A 17,615-nucleotide genomic window follows, 5' to 3' on the forward strand; every position below is an offset into this window, starting at 1 on the left:
AAAAACTGGAATGTGTGAGGAAACCCTCTAAGAAAATGTGTAAATATTTGCAACTCTAAGCATGCGCCTACAAGCTGTGTCGAGTCACGCTAATAGTTTTAACACCCGACCACGTTACAAGTTTCATCTTGTAGCAAGAATCAAACTAAAGACAACCCGTGAGGCGAACGAAACCCTTCCGCACAACAAATTTTCCAGTTGCTGCGCCCGCCCGTAACAAAGCACCTCCACCGCCTTTCCTCGGGCCTTTGGCGCCTGCCGCAGCCGCGTTCTGATTGGCCGTTTTGAAAGCAACGGCGCAGCGCCATTGGTGCATTGGAACCGGCCCAGCGCGGTTAATTTGACTGCCTGCTGCTCGCCGGGCTGGGTTTTGCTTGCAAAGAAAGGTGGAAGATCGGCTGAAGTTGGCTTAGGTTGTGCGGGTAAGGGGGCAGCGAGGGAAGGGCAGGCAGGGGGTAGCTGGCCAGGTACTTAGGAGCGATGGCTGCAAACTGGGTGCAACGGTTGTTTTTCTTAATCCAGACTAATAGGGAAATGGGGTGCCTATTAGACCCCGCTGCTAAACCCAGAGCATCTCAATGCAAAATCCCATTTGCAAAAAGTGATCTTTTCTTCCCCTTTATCTGTACTTTTGGGGGGGCTTTGTTTTAGGACTGCACAGCCCCAAGAACTGTTCACCGTTCTTGGTTGTAATTCTTTGGAAACTGGAGCGTTTTGAAATGATCGACCGGGGGTGGGGGGATAAATTAAATAGGACCCCGAAGGAGGAAACGAGGTGATCAAGTTTTCTGACTTTTTCCATCTTTTTTTCTGAATGGGGAGCCTTTCTTCCGGTTGGGGAGGCTGGAATATGGAGCTGTGATGGCGGGGGGAGGGGGGGTTGAGACCTCTGCATGCACCCACGTGACAGATGCTTCCTTTTGGGGAAAGGAACACAACAGCTTTTGCATTTTTTAAAGCTTGGGTGATGCACTGTTCAGCTATAGTCAGCTCGTCACTAACACGCACACATAACAGTTCACCCAATCACTCTGTTCAGTACAAATCTAACAGGAGGTTTGCTTGGGTTCAAAATGCTGCCATTTCTGCAGAACTGTTTGCCTCTGGTGTTGGCAAAACCATTAGTTGGGCAGGCGTTGTGAAAAATGAAAACTTCTGCAATCTATTTAAGCAGGGATTGTGCAGTTATGCATGGAGGGTTAGTGGGTTGTAGTAATGCTTTGCATTTATGCTGTACTTTCAGGGTTCAAAGGACTTTATATATTATCTTGCATGACGCCCTTGTAAGGCCGACCAGTGGGGTTGTTCCCCATATTACAAATAGGGCTCAGAGAGCAAATGGGTTCCTTAAAGCTTTTCAGTACCTCATGGCAGGCAAGATTTGAACCAATGGCCTTTTACATCAAACTTAATCCCAGGAAAGGAAATGTGTACAGTTACTAGTGGGCTTTCCCTCTTTATGGGGAATGTAGCACTTTCCCCAAAGCAGTATTGCAGCAAGTGAAATACTCTTTGATTCTTCTCTCCTGTGTATGTAACTACAATAGTTGGGAGCTAGCTGTTCAAAAGACTTGTGTTCAAAGAAGAATTAAGGAACAGTAGCTTCCTTGTTGATGCAATCACACAGTTTATGAGAATGGAACATCTGTGCTGGTATTCCCAATCCTTTGGAAAAGTTGGGGAAAGGGAGCACATGATCAGTGTTTCAAGGGTTAAAATCATTTTTCCTTAATAGTGTATTGGAGGCCCTCACAATGACTTGTAAAAGTAGTCTAGTGTGAATTCTGTATTCTGGCAGCTGAGAGAACCTAGTGAGCTTAGCTGGTACCCTTTGAACCATTGGCCTTTCCCAGGGTACACTATAGCCCAGGTGTGCTTACTACTGATCTGACACAGATCAGTCTTCGGCATACCAGGTTTGGCATCCCCTCTTCCTGTTTTCTTTAAAAGACATGCAGAGAGCATGAATACAATGCAAGCAAGGCATTAAACACTTATCGGACACAGTAGTTAATTTGCCAGAGGTTTTTAACTGTTAGTGGGGTTCATAAAATATAATCTTGCCGTTGGCACCTTCTCATTCTGTTTAGATACCCCTCCTCCCCGTTTCTTTTCTTTGTGGACTTAAAATCAACTCCACTATCTCGGCACAAACGTACACAGAGGCAAGATCTTGGCTTGCAGTTTCCCTCAGAGGTGTTCAGTCTTTGATCTCAAACTTGAGCTGCTGCAGGTGAAAAGGCAAAAGATTCCTCCCCGGCACTCTTTCACAGGGCAGGCATGAAAAAACCCTCCCCACCTCAATTTAATTATAGCTCACAGTCTCTGCTGGATACCAAAGATGTATGTGCCTGTTCAAAACAGTCTCAAGTTACTTTTGAAAACGTAACTTTTGAGACGTGAGAGGGGCGGTTGGTGTTCCACAAACACCTGGCACCATGAATACTTACACTCCTTGTTCTTGTTTCAGATCTAATCCTATCACACAGCAATGGATGACTATACAAAAATAGAGAAGATTGGTGAAGGTAGGTAATTAGGATCTGTCATGCAAGCCAGGTATGTCTGATGCTTCCAGTCTAATGATGAATATTTGACAGCAGGTCTTGTTTAGAAGATTCTGGATTCACTGTTTGCTCCTTGATCGATTCCTAGGAACAGAAGAAGAGTTGTTTTTTTATACCTCACTTTTCTCTACCTTGAAGGAGTCTCAAAGCAGCTTACAAACTTCCTCTCCCCACAAAAGATACCTTGTGAGGTAGGGTGGGGCTGAGAGAGTTTTGAGAGAACTCTTGACTAGCCCGTGGTCACCCAGCAGGCTCCATGTGGAGCCGTGAAGAATCAAACCTGGTTTTCCATATTGGAGCCCATTGCTTATGTGGAGGAGTGGGGAATCAAACTTGGCACACCGGATCACAGTCTACTGCTCTTAACCATTACACTACCCCAGCTTGTGTGGGTCTGAAAGTGAAGCAGCAGTGAGGCCGCAGGTAGCTATCAGAATATTGCATCAGGCTGTTACTGATTTTCTTTTCCTCATTCCAATATGAATCACAACTAGCTATTCTGTTGATCAAATATTACAACTTCTCTATCACCCTAGATCTGTGAAAACAATCTACAAACCAGTTGTTTGTGCTAGGGGAGATGGAAGAAAATTATAGAAAATCATAGATATATTGCTGTACCCTTGGTGGTTCCAAAATTATTTTACACCTTGCTGGCTGAGCCCAGTTGGTAATTGGAAAGATCCTCTTATCAAGATCGTAAATACAGAAAATTAATTGCCATGTTATGTGCTGTGTGAGAAAGAAGCAGTTTTTGAGTAATTCAGTATACTCCTGTAATGATTTTTTTCTGATTCCCAGCACTGAACTACACATTGGTGAGCAAGCTTGGGGCTTGAAATGCTTGTTTGCATCTAACTGTAGAACTAATAGTAAGGAGAGTGTTTTAACACCTCCACCTGTCAACTAATTAATGCTCTGCTTGAAAATGGCAAAAAAGTTTTTGCAGGAAGTTTAAAGTACATCTTGCAGGGGAGAGTAAGTGGTGGGAAATGGTTGAGTGTCTGCATCCTATTGATTTTTCTTGCATGCTCCATGCAGTGGTTTACTGGCAGAGTGTATATATGCCTTGAGTGCAAAAGATGCCAGGCCTTTACTAGCAAAAATCTTTATCTGCCTGGACTAGAAAAGCTGGTACTGAATAAGGGTACAGAGTTGGATGGATCAGTGGTCTTATTTTGGTAGCTTCCTACGTATGAGTGCCCCTTTACATTTGGGGACATTTGTGTGCTTGAGGTGACATCTAGTTTTGCTCTTTGAAATAGTCTGTACCATGTTGAGCTCGGTTATTGAGGGACCAGACTGTCCCATTTACTGAAACTGAATTTCAGTTGCAAGTTTCTGTGCTAATCTCGATTAAGGCCAAAACAGGTTCGACATATCATTTCTTTGCCCGACCTTTAACGCTTGTGTGTGTGGAAGAAAGAAAGGACTCCTGTCCTGGTGTGTGGAAAGGTTCTTGTTTTTGTATGGGGAGCATTCCTCCCTTTTTCAGTCTAAAGTAGTCCTGCGCAGGCTTGAGTTGACCACCTTAAGATTATAAGAACGTAAGAACAAGCCAGCTGGATCAGACCAGAGTCCATCTAGTCCGTTCTCTGCTACTCACAGTGGCCCACCAGGTGCCTTTGGGAGCTCACATGCAGGATGTGAAAGCAATGGCCTTCTGCGGCTGTTGCTCCCGATCACCTGGTCTGTTAAGGCATTTGCAATCACAGATCAAGAGGATCAAGATTGGTAGCCATAAATCGGTAGCCATAAATTGGTAGCCATAAATAGACTTCTCCTCCATAAATCTGTCCAAGCCCCTTCTCCATAAATCTGTCCAAGCCCCTTTTAAAGCTATCCAGGTTAGTGGCCATCACCACCTTGGTGAGAGCTGGGCCTCAGTTGCCATTTTTCAGCCTGTTCAGCCATTATTCTGGATCTTTGAGGGGCAAGGACAGGAAAGAACACTGGATTTTGGAAAGAGCTTTCATAAGATCAGTATTGTTGGGGAAAACTTCTGCAAACACAATGCCAGCCCATCTAGTTCTTTATTATTCTGTATGGTGGTGTTGTGCACTAATACAAAGGAGGGAGGTGATGACTTTTGGCAGGTCGCAGAACATGATTAGACTATACCCTTTCTCAGGGAAAGATGACAATGTGGTCATGCGTACTGTAGTGGAAGGTGCAGCAGGGCGTGACCGCGTTGTAACTTAGGGCAGATTCTCTTTAAAGATAAAAGAATCATATTTGCACACCGACTTCGTCAAAACCATTGTCATTGGCAGTGTTAAACGTAGCACTTTCGTTTTCTAAAGCTGCACCTGCCATATTGTGGGCTCCATGCTGCCATGGGAAACAAAACGGCAGACACAACTTTAGAAAATGAAAGTGTCGCTATATATCTGTCCGGAGCAGCAAAAGGGCTCTTTTATCAAAGCGCTCCGTTTAACATTGCCAGCAATAATGGTTTTGACAAAGCTGGTACGCAAGTATGATTCTTCTCTTTTTTTCAAAGAGAATCTTGGGGGGGAGGGGGTGAAAACAAAACAGGAAGATGTGGCAGTTTGATTCACATATTCCTGTCATCTTTTAACAAAAAAGGGTACAGGAAGTGTTCTTCTGGGAAGTGTGTTTCTGCTACCGTGTTTCCCCGAATATAAGACAGTGTCTTATATTAATTTTTGCTCCCAAAGATGCGCTGTGTCTTATTTTCAGGGGATGTCTTATTTTTCCTGTGTTCCTTTCGTCGGGCATGCTTCCAAACAAAAACTTTGCTATGTCTTACTTTCGGGGGATGCCTTATATTTCGCATTTCAGCAAAACCTCTACTATGTCTTATTTTGGGGAGATGTCTTATATTAGGGGAAACAGGGTAGCTACCTAATCTGATGCGTGTAGTTTTTGGAAGGTGTCTGGTAGCACCCGACAGCATGTCCGATTTGCTTATCCTTTCAGCTGCTGAGCTGGTGAAGTCGCACTTGTTTTTGCTCAACTTCCACAGCTTTGGTATTCCCGAGCAAACCACCAAACAGTTCCTTTGCCAAGCTGTTGAATCCCTGCAACTGCTTCAGTCCCGAATCAGGCCGCGACAGTGAGATTTTTGTTTCTTTCTGCGCATTTCCTTCCACCCCTCCAGGAACTTATGGCGTTGTATATAAAGGCAAACACAAAGCTACGGGCCAGGTGGTCGCCATGAAAAAGATCCGATTGGAGAGCGAAGAGGAAGGTGTTCCAAGCACTGCCATTCGTGAGGTTTCCTTATTGAAAGAGCTTCATCATCCCAATATTGTCTGGTACGTACATCGTCTGGGGGCTCTTTTGAAAAAGAGGGGCTCCCTCTCTTCCTGGCCCCCTGTGAGTAGTGCAAGAGAAACTATTGCATGTCACAAAGGGAGCAGGTGCAAACTATTGGCAGTGCAGCTTGAGCTGGCATAACGGCTGCTTTGCTTTCTGTTGTGACCTCAAAATTAAAAAGGGCAATTATTTTGATGGGATTCTAGCTAGGACAAGCAGAACTGTGATCAGTGAGGGAAAACTTTTCTGTTGCCCGCCTGCTATCTCCAGGGATGGGGAGAGGTGTCAGTGGGCCGAAAGAATGGATGTCTGCAGTGGGACTTGCCAGTATTGCCTTTTATCTCTTACACGGGCAGCAATGCCTGCTTCAAGCAGCGAAGGAAGATAGGATTTGACCCTAAGGCCACCATCCTGTGCATACGTTGTCCCTGGGGTCTTACTCCCAGTTTGGAAGCAGAAAACATGCTGAGGTTTGTCCTGCACACACATTCTGTGTCATTGAGCGTGCAGTATATAATGTATACAGAAGACAGCTTATAAATATACTTCAAGCATACAGGCATAGGCAGACCTACCACGGGGTGGGGGTGGGACAAATGCCTCGGGTGCAGGCATGGGGGGACGGACACGGAGAATTGTCGTCCCCCCCCCTTCCCTCCACAACCCAGAGCAGGCTGCTCTTTTAACTTTCAAAGGTAAGTGAGGTCTGTTGGGGAGGGGGGCCATTTTGCCCTGGGCATCAGTCCCAAGAACTGTTGCCTTCAGCAGTGCCCCCCGGCACTGTATACAGGAGAATCTGATGCATGCAGGGAAAAATTACCATTTTTTACTCGTTTTCTTCAGTATCGTCTTCTCCTTTCTGCCAATAGGTGTGTTAACATGAATAATGAAGTGGTATTATTTTTTTAAAAAAGCAACCTGAGGAAAGATTGAGCTAATGTTGAAGTCCAAAGGAGGATTAAGTATGTGAACCTATCTAGTACACCTTTAGCTTGACCTTCCTTTAAGGCGCTTGGACAGGATTATTTGGTTGTCCGTTCCCACAGGATTCCTGTGAGGTAAGTTAGGTTGACTGGCCAAAAATTGCCCTGTGAGCTTCCATAGCAGAGTGGAGATTTCAGCCCAGGTCCCCCAGAGCTTAACCAGCTATGGCCACCAAGTTTATGACTCAGGGCGTAAATGGAACCTACACAGAGCACAATTAGCTGTTCTTTATGCCTTTTCCAGACATGTTGTGGAGCGAGGGCTAGCCAATAGCTGCTGTGTAATTAGAACTGAGATGCTTGGTGCATGTCCATGTTAGAGGTTTCACACAACAAAACTAGTCTAAGTGTTAACAAAGGGTGACGGAGAGCGTGTCCTTCCTTAATATCTGAGCTCTTTCCAGTTTTGTTTTAATGGAAATTCTCTTCAGCCTGCAGGATGTGCTTATGCAAGATTCAAGGCTTTACCTGATCTTTGAATTTCTCTCTATGGATCTCAAGAAATACTTGGACTCTATCCCATCCGGACAGTATTTAGACCGTATGCTTGTTAAGGTGAGGAGACAGTATGGTCAGTTGGCGCTTGTCAAGATTCCTGCCTTTGGGGAATTTGTTCAGGGCAGGTGGGAATGGCCAAAGGAATCACTGCTTGTCTATCAGGGCACTCTTGAGTTTAGCAGGGACTCCTGGGGTATGTGTGCTAAGTCATTGTTCCCAACTGTGGCACTCATGGGCACCATGGTATGTTTCCTGATGCCTGCCTGTTTCTGCCCTAAAGGGCCAATCCTGTCTTCTTGCCACCTCACAAGAGAGAAGTGATTTCAAAGACCCCAAGAAGCGTCACTTTTGTGTCTGCATGGATTATTCCTATCAGAAACAGATATCTCTGGTACTGACTTAGAAATTCCCAGTCACCATGGTGGCCATTTTGTGTTTGGGCCTACCTTGTATGGCAGCCATCTTGTGGTGGTGGTGGTGCCACACATTATCATTTCTCAAAATTCCAAAGGTGCCTGCAGTGTCAAGTTTTGGGATCCCTGCTGTAAGTCCTGCAGAGCACTCATCTGGGCCTTTACAGTTTTCCTATGCAGTCTTGGTGTGTCCTTACATGTGTCCACATGCAATCTTCAACTGTTTCCTGTGGAAGAGTCCTGTCAGATTTTCCTTGCTGTAAGCCAGACATAGCACCACTATGCCAGTTGATTCAAAGAACTGGCCCAAAGAGTTGACTTGTCCACTGTAGAAATGTAGGTTGCGAACTGTGGGGCAATATGGGACAGAAGTGAGGAAGCACCACAGGTTAACAAGAATGTGTGATCAAATTCATTTTGGGGATGAAGTGTAAGGGTTCAAGCCAGGGACGTCATGGGTAATGTAGGCCCTGAGGTGAGATTTTAAAGAAACGTGAGAGGAAGCACCATGCATCTTGCACCGAAAACCTTTGAGGGCAATGTGTGAATTATTCTGGGCCTTCTGAAGGATGCGTGGGATGGGCCACATCCACTGTTAGCATCACAAAACCTCCACCATAAGACGTGAAGGACCCTTCTGCAGTGTCTTCTGTGATGCCTGCCTTGAAAGTAGAGGCTAATGGGTTTGCAAGCAGCCACTCAGTGCTGATCTGTCGCCCTTTTCAGAGTTACTTAAACCAAATCTTGCAAGGTATCGTATTCTGTCATTCAAGAAGGATTCTGCACAGAGACTTGAAACCTCAGAACTTGTTAATAGATGGCAATGGAGTGATCAAACTGGCTGACTTTGGGCTGGCGCGCGCTTTTGGTATCCCCGTGCGGGTCTACACGCATGAGGTAAGTGATTCTGGCCACTGCAGGTACTGTTGAACACCCAACACTGAATCTTGTATGAAAGGACTAAAAGGCTAGTGGGCTTGTGTTTAATTGTGGAAATCTTCTATTTGAATGATGCTACCGAACAACTCTTTATTGGGAAGGCACAAAATAGACGAGTTGGATCAGACCAAGGGCCGGTCTAGCATAGTCTTCTTAACAGTTGACAACTATTCCAGAGGGCCCATGTGAAGGCAACAGTTCTTAGTCTCCCACCAACTGATATTCAGAAGCAACTGTCTCTGAACGTGGAAGTTCTAGAGTTAAGAGCTTGAGGAGACCCCTTAAAGACACAATATCAAGTGCATCATTTCCGTCCATGCTAAAAGGTCTGAAATTCTTTAGACTTTTTCTTGAAGAGACAGTGCTCCAACGCTTTGGTTGCTGTGATTCTGCCTTTTTCTGCACTGCTTTGAGAACGACAACGTTTGAGGTGGGCTGACCAATATTGCAAATGAGGCTGCAGCACAGCCAGGATGGTGTAGGAAGTCTGAACCCCCGGTGTAGCTGTGGAGCTCAGTCAAGCACCTTGAGCCTAAAACTGGTCCTTCTCAACCAGCATTATGTGCTCAGAAGGATTCAATGGGGTGTGGCTTGAAAGGAAGGCTGAGGTGTTGAAGATGCTTCCCTTTTTCAGTGGGGTTCATCTGGCCCTTGCTAACTCAGTAAAGAGCCTAAGGGTGATTCCCAACCCAACATTAATGTTGGAGAAGCAAGTTAAATGTAGTGCAAAAAAAATTTTCTTCTAACAGCCTGCCTCAAAAAATGGCCCCTTACCTCTATATGGCTGATCTGGCCACCTGGATCAATGCTACAGTGAAATGGACACTAGACTACCGTAATGCATTGTACAGAGGTCTCCCCTCAAAATCAATTTGGAAGTTCCAGCTGGTGCAGAATTCTGCAGCTTGGCTATTTTTGGGAGCTGGATGGAGCATGCATATCACTCCCATTCTGCAGGCACTCTACTGACTGCCCATCAGTTACCAAGGTTAGTGTAAAATACTGGGTATCACATTCGGGCCATGGGCCATCTCTCCCCCCATGACAGCTTCGCTCATCCGAACAGGGCCTTCTGCAGGTGCCAACTTATAAATGGGCCGTGTTAACAATTGCCTGCCCAGGTGCTTTCTCCATTGTGGCCACCACATGTGGTCGGTGGGGGGGGGGGCTGTCAGGAAGGCTCCCATTCTCCTGACTTTCTGCAAACTATGCAAAACTGAATAGTTGAAGAGGACTTTTCTACATAAGTGGTGGGGTAGCACTGTTACAAGAAGCTTCATAAAGTTACTTGGATAAATTTTTGGGGACTGTGGTCTGTACTACTGTGTGTCGTCGGCTGTAGATCGGCTCCCATTGTGTCATTTTGCATCACTGAATATGTCATGTTAACACTCATGCTTTGCTTCAGGTCTGTTCTTTAGACTTCTGATTGGAGTTACAACCCAAAGCTTATTTCATTGTTTACTGAGGGCCCCATCTTGTTGACTGTATTGACTTTGTGTGATCTGCCTTAAGTCCAAGTGGGAAAGGCGGACTATGAATAATGTAAATAAATAAAATAAAACAAGATGGATTCTCAGATTAAAGTAGTGTGACTTACACATGGTTGAAACTGTCTAAGAACTGATAGATTGATTCCAGAACAGTGCACTGTGCGTTGTACAGTGCACTCCCATTGTACAATGGGAGACAGCGAGGTGTAGTGGTTAAGAGCAGGTGCACTCTAATCTGGAGAACCGGGTTTGATTCCCTGCTCTGCCACGAGCTGTGGAGGTTTATCTGGGGAACCAGATTAGCTTGTGCACTCCAACACATGCCAGCTCTCAGCCCACCCACCTCACAGGGTGTTTGTTGTGCAGGGGAGGGAAAGGAGATTGTAAGTCTCTTGGGACTGCATTAAGAAGGAGGAGGATTTTGGATTTATATCCCCCCTTTCTTTCCTGTAAGGAGACTCACTTACAGGAAAGAAAGGGGAGATATAAATCCAAAGTCGTCCTCCTCCTTAATGCAATCCCATTCCAAAATGCAGTATGTTGCTTTATGATTAGCAATTTATTCTTCCTTTAAGAAGTGCTAATAGTTTCTTTGCTTGTGGCAGGTAGTAACTTTGTGGTACCGATCTCCAGAAGTGCTGCTAGGCTCCGCACGCTACGCAACACCTGTCGATATATGGAGCATAGGCACCATTTTTGCTGAAATGGCAACCAAGAAGCCTCTCTTCCATGGGGACTCTGAAATCGACCAGCTGTTCAGAATTTTTAGGTATTGGACTTATGGAGTGGGGCAGGTTTGCCTGTAATGCATCCATGACATTTTCTAATGTGCGTTGCCTCTACAGAAGGGCTTTCATGAAAGCAAACATTGCAGCCTGCCATTCTGAGATTATGCAAGTTGTTCAAGTTAAATCTGCCGTCAGCTGTTGTGGGTTTCTTCAGATAAATTGAGGCTGCGCACGCGCCCTAGGGATGGGTCCCCCGTTTTTAGTAGCAAGCTGCTAACCAGCAGTTTGTTCGTGTTCTGAACTTGCGGAATGTTGTTAAATTTGTTTGCTTCGGGCGTTTCGAAGAAAAATATGAATCAGAAAATTGTTTGCATTGGTTTTTCTGGTGTCCTAAGCTTTAGAGGGCAAAATTAAGTTTCAGCATCCACTTGACCTGCACTATCAATCAGATACCTTGATTCTTTTTTTAATGGCTTAAGGGTGGTTTACAAATCCCACAGTTTGCAAACCAATAAAACATGCATATCCTCTCAGACTACCTTGGGAGAATCACCTGAAAAACCTTGATTACAACTTTGAAAGGGCCAAAATTACTTAATATTGTATTAGCGATAGCATTTGTTCACCGATGTTAATGTTAAGAAACAATGAATCTTTGCCTGTGAAGTCACAGCTGACTTATGGCGACCCATAGGGTTTTCAGGGCAAGAGATGTTCTGAGGTGGTTTGCCATGTTCTCATTGTGGACTGAGAGAACTGTGACTGGCCCAGGATCACCTAGCAGGCTTCAAGTTGAGAAGCAAACATGGCTCTCAATTGTAGAATCTGCCTCAATGGAGCTTGAGAAACTGAAAAAACATCTTCCAGCCCTCACCTCTGCTCTCTGCGCCACTTCATGCAAGTGCTGTGAAGTTGGGGTGCTTTAAGCATTCTTTAGACCAGGGGTGGGGAAAGTCTTGCCCACGGGCTGTATAAGGCCTGCAAAATCATTTGGTCTGCCCCCCGCTCTGACTCCTGTTCATATCGCTCCTCTCCGAGCTGTGGGGCTCATGTCTGTACCAGCCCCATGCGACTCAGGCAGGCAATCAGTGCTGCCACCCTGTCCTGCTTCCGCCCATCCCTCCTGCACCTGGCTGCCGCCGGGCTGCTCAGACAATAGAGGCAGGCAGACGGGGGGGGGGGGGGCAGGACCAGTGCACATGGGAGCAGCTGCCCACCGTGCTGCTGTGTCCTAAAAAGCCTCTGGGCACCCCCAAGGACCCAGTGCCCTACTGGTTGCACTGCCCCAGGGTAGGGACAATGGGAGAGGTAGGAATCGGGAGAGGACTGAGGCAGGGCCAAGTTAAAAAGAGCTATGGGAAGGATGAGAAGGGAATCAGAAACCAGGGTGGGGCTGGGGCAGGGAGAGAAAATGCATGAGCCAGAAAGAGCAAAGGGGGCGGGACTCGAAATTCAATAAATCCAGGAGCTTTTTTCATAGCAACATAAATTTATATTAAGTGAATCCTAACAACAACATACATTTTGAGGGACAAGCAAGGAACATCCATTACGGGATAGACAAGCATCGCTTGCAGTAACACGGCAGAATCGTTGAATAGAATGCTTTTTATAATGTCTTGCTGAGACACTATTAAATCCGCTTGTGGTTATTTCCCTGGTAGATCTTTGGGAACACCCAACAACGATGTGTGGCCTGAAGTGGAGTCTTTGCAAGATTACAAGAACACTTTCCCCAAGTGGAAGCCGAGCAACCTGGCATCACAGGTCAAAAACCTGGATGAAGACGGCCTGGACCTGCTTTCAGTAAGTGAATGTTTGTTTCCTGCATGCTTTGCCCTGACCTGGATGGGTCAGGCTGGACCAGTCTTGTCAGATCTCAGAAGCTAAAAGAGGGTTGGACCTGGTTAATCCCTAAATGGGAGACCACCAGTGGTGGGATTCTAAAAAATCAGTAACTGGTTCCCCCACCCCCCACCCCCCGGCTGCAAGCTGGGCAGCACGGGGGGGGGGGGGGTGTCGAGCCAGAGCCCTCTGCTCCATTCCCCCCCAGCGCTTCCCTGCACGGCAAGAATCCTCCCTGCCCCGGAAGCCCAGGATGGGGAGGAGAGCCAAACCAGAACCCTCTGCTCCACACACTCCCATCCAGTGCTGTCCAGCTCGGCTCTCCTCCTCGCCCTGGGCTCTGAGGCGCTAAAAGCCCCATCACTCCCTCTCCCAGGGGAGGAGGAACGAGGGGGCTTTTAACAACCAGTTCGCCTGAACCGACTGAATCCCACCACTGGAGACCACTAAGGAATATCAGGGTATTCTACACTATGCTTCTGTATAGAGGCAGGAAATGGCAAACCACCTCTGATCATCTCTTGCCTCGACTGCCGTGCAGGGTCACTGTTGGCTATGACTTGATGGCACATCCCACACCGACATGCCTCAAGACATTAATCCTTGATGTAGCGTAAACTACCCTGTTTCCCCGAAAATAAGACATCCCCCGAAAATAAGACGTAGAAGAGGTTTTGCTGAAGTGCTAAATATAAAGCATCCCCTGAAAGTATGACATAGCAAAGTTTTTGTTTGGAAGCATGCCCGTTGAACAGAACACCAGAGCATGCAGCTGTGGAGCGGAAAAATAAGACATGCCCTGAAAATATGGTATAGCGCATATTTGGGAACAAAAATTAATATAAGACACTGTCTTATTTTCGGGGAAACAGGGTATAAACCACAAGGCAGATAAAATGAACCAGTCATATCTTGGGAGGAGGGGCGTGGGAAGACCCACATTGCTGTAGTATTTAAAACAATGTTCCTACAAAAAGTCCCAATAAAAACAGACCCAGACCGCAGCACCTCAAATACCAGTGCCTTATAGCACAGAGGCAGAGGCTTTCTTCAAAAGTCAGGTTTTACAGGCGTTCGTCAAATCAAAGCTGGCGACTCTCCTTTAGAATACCGTTCCACGTTTGCAAATGCCTGTGCCATCTTACTGAAGTCAGCCAGGCCCACTCCAGTGTGTTGGAGGGGAGAGCGATACAATTAACAGCAATTTGTGGACAGATCAGTGCAGGTGGCCATTTATTAAAAAGTAGATAAAGATAGCCTCTATTAAAAGCTACTGCAACTCGAGCTACAGTTTGCAAGCGAGACATCATTAACATGGCTGGGTATTTTGAACAGACACTTGCCTCTGTTGCAGAGAGGACTACCTATAATCTGCATAGGACTTAATTGCTACTCCTGGAATAGATAGGAGCCAGTCTAGTTCTCAGTGGCCCCTGTTGAGTTCTATGAGGCACTATAAATTGTGCAATTTGTTAAATTATGGACTGTGGCTGTCTTTGTGTGATGTGAAAGGAACATTCGTACACACACACACCAATGAATATATGTATAAAGCTGATACTCCTCATAGATGCTTACCGTGTTTCCCCGAATATAAGACAGTGTCTTATATTAATTTTTGCTCCCAAAGATGTGCTATGTCTTATTTTCAGGGGATGTCTTATTTTTCCTGTGTTCTGTTCGTCGGGCATGCTTCCAAACAAAAACTTTGCTATGTCTTACTTTCGGGGGATGCCTTATATTTCGCACTTCAGCAAAACCTCTACTATGTCTTATTTTTCGGGGATGTCTTATATTAGGGGAAACAGGGTAGTTGTTTAGTCTATGTTGCCTCTTCCTTTCCCTCCAGCCCATGACTTTGAGAAGGGGGAGAACAGAAGCAATGGCAAACCACCTCTGTTAATCTTTTGCCTTGAAAACTGGGCTGTCAAAAATACAGGGATTTGGGTTCCTGTTCTGGATTTTGCATGACCAATATCACTGTTTGCATATTTTCCTCACCCCTCCACACGTTTGTCCTAGTGTCAAGTCCCTCAGAGAATAGGATGCTGACTTAGATAGACTTTTAACCCAGAGCGGTTGGGTGGGGGAGAGACTTGTGTCAACAATGGCTGGTAATTAAGGCTAATGGAAGCGATAAGCTTTTGTTCCTAGATCAGGAAGTTTGAGAGCAGTTCAGCCAGAGAATCAGCTTTCTAGGAAGCTGCAAAAACCTGCTGCTGGAAGCTGGTTGGTGCGCCTTGGGGGCTAGAGGCTTGAATTAAATTTGTCACTGATCTTCTAAGTATTGTAAGATGTACTCAATGGAGATGCCTGAATGAGAATAAAAGCTCCTGTGTATTTTCCCAGGCTGGGATCTAGACTGTATGGAGGGGGCTTGTATTAGGCCAGTACAATTGTTAATTGAACAAGTCCTCTCCCTCTCTCTGCGCACCCCTGCCCAATATCACAACACAAACCGCTTTGGGAATTCTCCTCGGCTTCCAAAGCAAATGAAGTAAATGTTCTGTATTCCAGACACTAATGTTCACAGTTCTTTGAATCCTGACCTCTTTGTGTTGCCCGTGTCGCAGGTGACCTAACAAGCAATTTTGGCTCTGTCTTTCAGAAAATGTTAATCTACGACCCTGCAAAGAGAGTTTCTGGTCGCACAGCCCTGAATCACCCATACTTTGACGACTTAGACAAATCCAAACTTCCGACCAATCGGATCAAGAAATGCTAATTGCCCTAAAACCTCCCAGATGAGTTGTGGGAGGGGCAGGAATAGGAAAACGCGTGGTATTTTCGCTATCACACTTCCTCTTAACTTTTGTTTTATATGTGTCTGTCTTTGTCCTGTTCTGTCACCCTAGCATTGTTTAATAGAGTGCTCTGGTTTCAGTGTAAATATTAACATATTCACTATCAAATTAAGCTGTAAGCTGGTAATGCTACCGATATTATATAAATAAATGGTTTAAAGAGAGTGCAGGAGTTGGAGATCTTTTTCTTCCTTTGAAGGATGCTGGAGAACTCTGACTTAAGGGAGTCGAACCTTGACATCAGTCATTACTGAATTTCGAGTAATACAGTGCATAATTCTCACTATCCTGCCACTCTTGAACGTTATTGGGTCTATGGGCATTTCTGGCAGTCTGATAGAGGGTGCCACCATAAAACAGCAGGCAGGGGAAACATTTCAAAAATCACCTCTATTGTATATGGGAGGAGGGGAATGATGGGTGTTAGGTTTTTTTCCCACAGTCCCCCTGGTCAGTATGCAAGCCCCTGCAGGCATTCTACTAATGGTGCTTAGGAAGGCCTGTGCAAAATTTCTCCCTGCCCTTGTGGATTCTGTATTATTGGAAAGATATACCAGGGCAGAACTCAGTGCTGGATGGCAACTAGGAGCTCTTTGGAAGCTGTATTTCTGAAATGCCTATTCCAAAAACAATAATATAACTTTCAACACAATCTTGCATACCAAACACCATACTGTTTACGTGGCTAAACAGTGAGATTGTTTCATGTCCTTATTCCAAGAGAGCACTCCCCCCCCCAAAAAAAAATTATTCTGAAAACACACCTTTGTAATTATATTATCAAAGGCTTTCACAGCTGGAATCAGCTGGCTGTTGGTTTTCTGGGTCATGTGGCCATAGTCTGGTAGTTCTTGCTTGTAACATTTCTCCCATATCCATGGCTGGCATCTCTTCAGAGCAGGGGTCTTCAAACTATGGCCCTCCAGATGTTCATGGACTACAATTCCCATCAGCCCCTGCTAGCATAGCCAAATGTTAGGGCTCATGGGAATTGTAGTCTATGAACATCTGGAGGGCCATAGTTTGAAGACCCCTGCTTCAGAGGCATGTCACAATGAGATGGGGCTGGAGGAAGAGAACCCCATCTCATCACAACATGCCTCTGAAGATGCTAGCTATAGGTGTAGGTGAAACATTAGGAGCAAAAATTACCCAAACATATCCACATGGCCCAGAAAACCCACAACTCTCTTTGGCTTTCAGAGAAAATGTTTTGACCTCATAATACCTTAGGTAATATGGCTCTGCACAGCACCAGAAAGCTTAAACCTGTTGAATGTCTACATATGATGTGCAGCTTTCAAGGTACAAATGATTGTCAGGTAAAATGTAGCAGGTGTATACTAGGAAATACAAACAGAAAAATGAGATTCTGAATCAACTATTGTATTAAACTGACATTTTTGTACATGTTAAAATACTCAGGGAAGTTAAATATTGGCCACAAGATGGCAACAGAGTCTAAGCAGCGATTGTGGCACAGCAATTGAGGAAATCCATTTCCATTCCCATGTAAAACATGATAGTTTATATTACTATACTGCAACCGTATCACCCCTTTATTCCATTTCATTCAAATACATAAATACTGTAAATATTTTGATAAGGAATGTTGCTGAAATCTATTTTAAGTTTGATATCCAATATGAAGCTAATGCTAATTTGTATTTATTATATCTATACCCCACCCAATTCCCAGCCGGAGCCAGGCTCAAGAAGGCTTACAAAAATAGAATAAAATCTACTGACCCCAAATTTTAACTTTTGATATTTCACCACACAGCCCAGTCAACCTTTCCAGATTAGGAACTTGTTTGGGGGGGGGGGGGGGGGGGGCACAGATTCTTGAAATGCTGAATTCTCACCTTTTTATCCAAATGGTGTGTTCTTGTTTGGAACTGTAACAATTTCGATGTTTTCCCTAGTTGCTGCTTAGGACTGGAAGCACATGGCATGATTGCTTGAACTGTTGTAATTGTAAAGTTACTTCTAGGGGAAGAGAGGAGACCAGCTAGCTCCTGCTGGTACAAGCAGAAAGGCTATTTTAGCAAGGCCATAATGTG

General features: G+C 45.2%; 1 protein-coding gene across 2 annotated transcripts; it reads left to right on the plus strand.

The window, feature by feature from the left end:
- The first annotated feature begins 284 nt into the window (after nt 1-284).
- CDK1 (cyclin dependent kinase 1) lies at nt 285-15,716 on the plus strand. 2 transcript variants are annotated; one of them, XM_048505802.1, is made up of 8 exons: nt 285-422; nt 2,471-2,528; nt 5,692-5,848; nt 7,264-7,387; nt 8,470-8,640; nt 10,781-10,944; nt 12,568-12,709; nt 15,357-15,716. In XM_048505802.1, the coding sequence occupies exons 2-8, from the start codon at nt 2,492-2,494 to the stop codon at nt 15,471-15,473; spliced, it is 912 nt and encodes a 303-aa protein (XP_048361759.1). In that variant the 5' UTR covers nt 285-422; nt 2,471-2,491; the 3' UTR covers nt 15,474-15,716. The 2 variants fall into 2 exon arrangements, with proteins under 2 accessions (XP_048361759.1, XP_048361760.1); XM_048505803.1 differs by having other exon boundaries at nt 315-413.
- Nucleotides 15,717-17,615: the final 1,899 nt, after the last annotated feature.

The sequence above is a fragment of the Sphaerodactylus townsendi genome, linkage group LG08 (assembly GCF_021028975.2).
Source record: "Sphaerodactylus townsendi isolate TG3544 linkage group LG08, MPM_Stown_v2.3, whole genome shotgun sequence".
Taxonomy (NCBI): domain Eukaryota; kingdom Metazoa; phylum Chordata; class Lepidosauria; order Squamata; family Sphaerodactylidae; genus Sphaerodactylus; species Sphaerodactylus townsendi.

What these genes read in the sequence shown, in the direction of transcription:
- CDK1 (XM_048505802.1), top strand. Translation starts at nt 2,492, where the DNA reads ATGGATGACTATACAAAAATAGAGAAGATTGGTGAAG. An exon ending in CATCATCCCAATATTGTCTG is followed by an intron (nt 5,849 to 7,263) that starts GTACGTACATCG and finishes AATTCTCTTCAG; the next exon opens with CCTGCAGGATGTGCTTATGC. An exon ending in TAGACCGTATGCTTGTTAAG is followed by an intron (nt 7,388 to 8,469) that starts GTGAGGAGACAG and finishes CGCCCTTTTCAG; the next exon opens with AGTTACTTAAACCAAATCTT.